Raw genomic sequence first — 6,610 nt, forward strand, 5'->3', positions numbered from 1 at the left:
AGCCCCTGCAGGAGCTCAGTGCAGTATCAACCAGCACCGGAGGCGGGCGAGCCATTTCACTGGTCCAATGAAGCGGGAAGGCGCAGGGGCCCACAGCCCTCCTCCTGCTCCAGCAGGGTTAACAATGCAAGCCCTGAACCAGACGTAATGGAGCAATGCCCAGAGTCAGTTGTTCTCACTATGTTTGCTGAACCCCAGCCACAACTTACACATCCTAGAGGGATAATTGGTTTTATTTGGTATGTCACAACATTTTAGTTTGTATTTAACAGCTCTACAAAATCTTAGTAAATGCAGCTTTTTCAGTTAAAGAGGAATGCCACCCCTGATGTCTGCACAAGCCGGACTGTAACACTTGGCTTGTTTTCTCCTAACTGCAAAACACACAGGGGCTTTTTACTCTGACATTGTTTCCTTAAGCTGCTCTAATGCCTGCAGGGGCATGTGGGGGTACAGCTGAGCGTTCAGGATGTGGGAGAAAGTAATTTCTGTTTCACCTAGGTTGCACTGAGCTTTTCTTTGGGCCACCTGACCGCCAAGTCAGATGCTGCATGCACTAACAAGGACCAGAAGTCAGGAGGTGAAGATAAATTAAGAATTTGACATTGACCTTCACAATCTGCACCAGACAGTTCTTGGTGATCATTTCAGGCAGTGTCTCCCCGACAGACTTCACAAAAACAAATCTTTGTGGCAGAAACTGCCTTTCAAGTCTGCTACATGCAAAGACAGGCTGGCTAAGGGTTAGTCTGACAGGGAGCCACCGACAAGGAGCGACCTTTCCAGCTGTCAGCAGGCTTTGCCATCCCCCTTTGATTGCACAGCACAGCAGCACCTCTCACTGCAGCCCTGCTCACTTTTGCGTTGCTGATTCGTCTGCAGCTCCCATCAAACAGTGCCAGCAACACGAGATACAAACGTTAACGGAGCCTGCTATGCAAGCAGGAAAGCTCCCGAGAGCCAGGTCAGGTGCTGCCAGCCCCAGCGTGATATGCACAGCCAGGGGTGATGTCAGGAGCTACAGGGGCAGCCAGCAGCACCCCATCCCAGCCCCTCCGCAGAGGAAGCACAGCAGGAACACCAAGGCTTTGGCTGCAGCCAGGCATGTGTGGGCAGAATGGGGCTGCAAGTCTGGGGCTGGCGGGTGCTCCAGGGACGTTTGTAATGGGCACCATCACTCCTCTTGCAGCTCCTTCTTCTGCAAGGCCTGGAGCCTCCTCCCCACCGTCTGCTGGACGATCTCCAGACTCTCCGCATCCAGTTCCTTCATAAGAAGCAGGATGGCATTCAGGACATTGTTCTGTCGGGACGAGACAGACACCGCTTTATACAAGCATGTTAACGCCAGCCCAGAAAAGGACACTTGATTTTCAAAGAGCTGCTCTTTCTAGGAACTCCACCACCACCACCAGCAGTTTGCAACAGACACCTGCAGCTACAGGGACAGAACAACCAAGCCCTTGGGGCAAACATGGGCAGAGACTGCATGTGGCTAACTGGAATGCAGGACAAACCCGTCCACCCAGTCCTGCACAGACTGCCCACATGCCTCTGGCTCCTGGCCACCCTCCCGGCTGGCTTCTCTAAGGAAAGGCGCATTCAAGAGCAGCTGCCCTCTCTCTCCAGCATGACCGCATGTAGGATGGGAAAGGACAGGAACCATCTGATCCGTGTGGAGGATGGGAAAGGACATGAACCTTCTGATCTGAGGAATAAGAGCTGGTAGAATTGCAAAAGCACAAGCTGGAAGGAACCTTTGAAGGCCCCCCCCCAGCCCAACCCTCCCACCGAGGCAGGACTACTGCCAACACCAGACCATGGCTCTGTCAAACCATGTCTTGAAAAACTCCAGGGAGAGATTCCACAGCCTCTCTAAATAACTGTCCTTCTAGGGAAAAATCTTTTTCCTAACATCCAACCTGAACCTCCCAGCTACAATGTGTAGCCATTTCCCCTTCTTTAATGTTTTCTTTTCCCGAAGGCCAGGTAGTACTCACGCTGCTGCAAAGCAATACACTCAAGTATGCTTAAAACATGAATGAAAGAGAGATCGCAGGTAACTGATATCAGAATGAGGCAGAACGTGGTCTAGATCTCACTCTGGCCTTCCTGTACCAACTGAAGGCACTGAACCCAGCAGACAGCAATTCTCAGCTTGAACAGCCAAGATCCACGAAGTTCATCCAAGGCTACACCATGGAGGGGGCTGAGGAGCCACCTAAGCTTTCAGTTCAGCAGTCTCTGCCAGGCCAACAGTCTACTGGCTGCATTTCAGCCACTGCCCAACTTCGTGCAACCACAGCACAGGGACACACATGAGCTCATATGCAGACAGATCAAGAGGACAAACTCCATCGGGCTTTCTTTATATTGCATGACATCTTAAAAGATGAAAAGCAATTTGGTCTTTAAAGATACTCACTCTCCTCTTTCGGTTGCAGTCTGTCTCTCGAGGTGAAAAGGAGGAAAACTTATCCCTGGGAACAGGCTTCATACCAAGCTCCTCTCGAATTTTGCTAAAGAAGGGGAGGAAGAGCAAATGTTATGGTGACCAGCTGGGAGAACCTTACTCTGCCAGGACAATCCTTTCTAATCATGGGCAACCATGGAAGAAGTACCTAGCTGAAGGACTCAAGGCACACCTGTTCACACGTCACCACTGCCTACAGACCACAACACCCCAAGCAAAACTCCCACATGTAGCAAGAGCCTCAGAGCTATAAAACGTAAACAAGCATGCTGCCACAAGGAGTCTGCTCGCAGCCCCACCTGGGACAACAGATTCCCATGCCCGATGCTAGCTGGGACTGCAGACCATGGAACACTGCACTTGAACAACATGTGCCACAGCGCTGACCTGTGCCAAAGCGTGTCACAGAAGCAGAGCTAAGCAGGAATGGACTGGAGTTCATACTTCAGAAAGGATCCATCTCTCTCTGCACATGCAGCTTGAGAGTAAGTACCCACCTACGGAAGAGCCTGTTTTGCAGATACAGAACAAGACCCACAAGTGCTATTAAACCAGCACAGCTCCATCACAGTAACTGGAACAACAGGAATTTGCACCAGCTGCAGGCCTGGCCCATGGAATATCAGGGTTGGCTGGCTGGGTCCTTTCATGCTACACGCGAGTTCAGCCCAGAAATCCTAACAGCTCACAAGCAAGCCCTCACTTTGTCTCCTCCAGACTGAAGTTCAGCAGTTCACTCTCAGTCTCTGTTGTGGATTCAGCAGCACTGGATTCAATGGACTCAGGGCAGCCATTCTCCACGTTCCTCCTCGCTGGTGGGGCCGTGATCTCCTCGCCATCAACCAGGGCCTGGGACAGTTCTTCCTCTGTCACAGCTGCAAAAGCCAAAACAAAAGCCTGCTGCAATGAACTCCAGCAGTCTAGGAAGACAGCATCTGTAATGGGGCAGGTACTGCTGCTGCAGAGCCATACTGCAAGGGTTTGGACCAAAAATCATCCTTTGTACTGGCCTTTTGCTTTCATCCTCCTCCTGCAGTAAAACCTGCACAGGAGAACACTGGCAGCTGTCACCAGTCTCTCAAAGTGGGAAAGATAACAGGGAGGGATGCAAACATGCTTTGCCATTTCTTGCCTCTGGAGAAGGCTCCAAAAGCCACCAAATTACTGCTACCAGACAGAAAAGCTTCTGATTTTTTTACAACAGCAGATCCTATTACAGAATCCTTGTTTTGCCACAGCAAAGGAGAGAGCTCTCAAAAACCGCCAATTAGTGGTACTGTCTCAGCTATAACGAGGCGCGCTCAGTCCCGCTAGTGTTAGCTCTGCAGGGAAGGGAAGGGAGTAAACAGCTTAGAAGTGGTGGATCTTGCAGAGGGGACGCTCAACCTCCAACACATCCTGACTCAAGGAAGAGTCAAAGGACGCCTTAAAGAGAGGAACAAAGACGTCACTGGTTTCCAGTTCACCCTGCCCATGGCTTGGGGCTGTTTGTTTACCTGCAAACACCCACCTTGATTATCAAGCTTCTGCAGGCTGGGTAGGTTACGCAGCACTGTCATTCGGTAGCGGTGGGGGTCCAACCCACAACAGGGATTTTCTGACAGCCACAGGACTCTCAGCCGGGGTAGGTTTTTGAGGTAGAAGAGCTCATTTAGGCTTGCAATGTTGTTCTTCCTCAGATAGAGTTCACTCAGATTCTGGCACTGATTCAGGGGCTCGAGGTCCGAGATGCCATTCACACTGAAGAGAGATCGCAGGATCAGAGACCAGCAAGCCCATCCCTCCCTCGCTGTACTGTTCAGGTGGGAGTACACCCCCTGTAGCACAGCAGCTTTCCAGCCCCCTTTCCTGCAACAGCTTCACTGAGGAGCCTCTCCCCAGCACAGCATGGCATGGCAAGAGACATTCGGGGCCTATGGCTTATAGCATTTCATCTTTTTAAACAGAAGAAAGAATTAAAAAAGCAGGCTCTCCTCTCTGCTGAAGATGACAAACAGCCTTTCCTTCCTCCAAACACCCATCACACTTGCACCCTTTTCTGTAGCAGTTCCTCAGACACACTGAAGGAGACCCCATTAAGATTTCCAAGCTAAAAAGCTCAAATTTGCAGATTGCACTGGCTCTGCGGGATCCGCAGGACTGGGGAAAGATGGGTGTGTCACAGGGAGGCTTATGGAAATTAAAAGCTCTGCAAGATCCACGAAGCATTTCAACAAGCATTCTGCAAACTGGCCGCATACAGAGGCCTAGAAGATCCCCATCCAAACTACAGAATAGGACTTAGGGAGCAACAATCCTAAGAGGTTTTAACACTTCTCGAAACAGGGATTATTTTCTCAAGTAGCAAAGGGAAAGGTGCAGAGGAGCTAGCAGAAGAATAATCATTTCTGCATCTCTGCTGCTTGAGAAATCGGGCATGAAGAGCCAGTCAGCTCACACACACAACCACAGAAAGGTGGTAAGAAACCAAGGGCCAAGCCACAGCCCCATAAGAAAGACGATTTCCCTGCCCCCTCCAAGGCTGGCAGCCTGACATTCACCTGAATGTGATCACCTCGATGTTGGGCAAATCCCGGCATATCGATATCTGGGCAGGAAGAGACAGAAACAGCAAGTTGGCACTCCCAGAAAAAAATACATAAATAAAAGCAATTTAAATCACAAACAAGCAAGATAAAAGCAAGAACAGGAATCTAGGTTTGCTTCAGTCTAACCCAAGCTTAACACCACCAGAGAGATTTGCTGCCACAGTCAGTGCAGAGTCAGCAGCTCCTCCGCCCAGGAGTAGAAGCGCAGACACCAGCCAGCATCACACTGCTCTTCTGCTCCAGCAACTCTGCAATCTCTGAGATGGTTTTCCAGCCACCGCACACAAGAATGGATCTCTCTTACCCCCGAGAGCCCTCTCCTAACGAGAGGGCGCCATCTAACCAGATGAGGTAGGACTCGGGGTCCTGCTCTCTGTGCAGGGCTTCAGAGAGGAATTTTCCAAGTGCTCTCTGGAAACAACATTGAACCCTTTTTTTTTTTTTTTTTGTTATAAGATGCTAATCAATCCTGAAAAGCACTGCAGCTTGCTGGCAGTGGGCCAGCCCAAACCCAGGGCTGCGCGTTCCTCAGCGCCCCATCAACCCCATCCCCTTCCCCGTTCCGGCTGCTGGCCCAGGCTACCAGCCCGGGCTAAGGCTTCTCTCCGGCAGCACCGCTGGGGTGCGGGCCGGGGCCCGACAACGGCTGCCCCAACCGGGAGCCGTGGGACTCCTGCTCGCTGGCTCGTCCTGTCAGGATGGAGAGGGCTGCCCGGTACTTACATCCGTCAGGCGGCTGCCCCTGCGGGAGGAGAGCAAGGGGGGGGTGTCAGTGGCAGCACGGCAGGTCCCAGCGGCCCACCCGCTGCCTCCACGCCCGGCCTGCACAGCCCCCACGCCCCCACCAAAGCTGCTCTACCACGGCCCACCACGGGCCTCGTTGTTTCCCCCCCCCAACCTAGCCCTGCCTGCCCTCCCATACTCCGTCCCGGCCTGCCCGTGCCCGCCCGCCCGCCCCCGGGCCGCGCCCGCCGGCGCCCACCAGCAGTTGAGGCGGCGGACACCATCGAGCGCGGCGGCCTTGGCCCGAGCCAGCACGGCCGCCCGCGTCAGCCTCATGGCCGGGCCGCGCCGCCGCCGCCGCCAGGGGCGGGACCCGCCGCCCACGCAGGCTCCTCCCGGGCGGGCCGGGCCCGGCCCAGGCACCGGAGCTCGGCGGGGCACTGCCCAGTTTTCCCCTCCCCGTCCTGCCGCCGGGAGGGCGCCCGGGAAGGGCGGGCCGTGAGGTGGGGAGCAGCGGCGGCAGCTCACAGGCCCCTCCCCGGCTCTGCTGCTCGGGTTTTGCCCACCCTGAATTTAGCTGTCTTGCCAGCCGCAGGCTGGGTGCCGTGGGGCTTCACGAGGTGCAGTTTTATATAATTACTTCATATTTACATGTAAATTTTATTATTCATTTTGTTACATCTTATTAGAGAATCTTTCATATGCATAGCTACACCTTTATGGATATATATTTATATCTTAACTTTACACATGAGCATATATACCCCTATATCTGTATCTATATATGAAGTGTGCATAAATAAAACATACACATATTTCTACACCACCT

At 52.8% G+C, this 6,610-nt stretch overlaps 1 protein-coding gene across 1 annotated transcript; it reads right to left on the bottom strand.

The window, feature by feature from the left end:
* Window positions 1-215: 215 nt before the first annotated feature.
* On the bottom strand, window positions 216-6,239 carry CFAP410 (cilia and flagella associated protein 410). Its single transcript, XM_030029146.2, has 7 exons — window positions 6,041-6,239; window positions 5,782-5,800; window positions 5,011-5,057; window positions 3,981-4,210; window positions 3,174-3,345; window positions 2,423-2,516; window positions 216-1,300 (listed from the first exon to the last, which is right to left on the bottom strand). The coding sequence occupies exons 1-7, from the start codon at window positions 6,115-6,117 to the stop codon at window positions 1,175-1,177; spliced, it is 765 nt and encodes a 254-aa protein (XP_029885006.1). The 5' UTR covers window positions 6,118-6,239; the 3' UTR covers window positions 216-1,174.
* Between the last annotated feature and the right edge of the window lie 371 nt (window positions 6,240-6,610).

The sequence above is a fragment of the Aquila chrysaetos genome, chromosome 10, assembly GCF_900496995.4.
Source record: "Aquila chrysaetos chrysaetos chromosome 10, bAquChr1.4, whole genome shotgun sequence".
Lineage (NCBI taxonomy): Eukaryota > Metazoa > Chordata > Aves > Accipitriformes > Accipitridae > Aquila > Aquila chrysaetos.

What these genes read in the sequence shown, in the direction of transcription:
- CFAP410 (XM_030029146.2), bottom strand. Translation starts at nt 6,117, where the DNA reads ATGAGGCTGACGCGGGCGGCCGTGCTGGCTCGGGCCAAGGCCGCCGCG. An exon ending in TTCAGTCTGGAGGAGACAAA is followed by an intron (nt 2,517 to 3,173) that starts GTGAGGGCTTGC and finishes CCCCTTCTTTAG; the next exon opens with CAAAATTCGAGAGGAGCTTG. An exon ending in ACTGCAACCGAAAGAGGAGA is followed by an intron (nt 1,301 to 2,422) that starts GTGAGTATCTTT and finishes TCGTCCCGACAG; the next exon opens with AACAATGTCCTGAATGCCAT.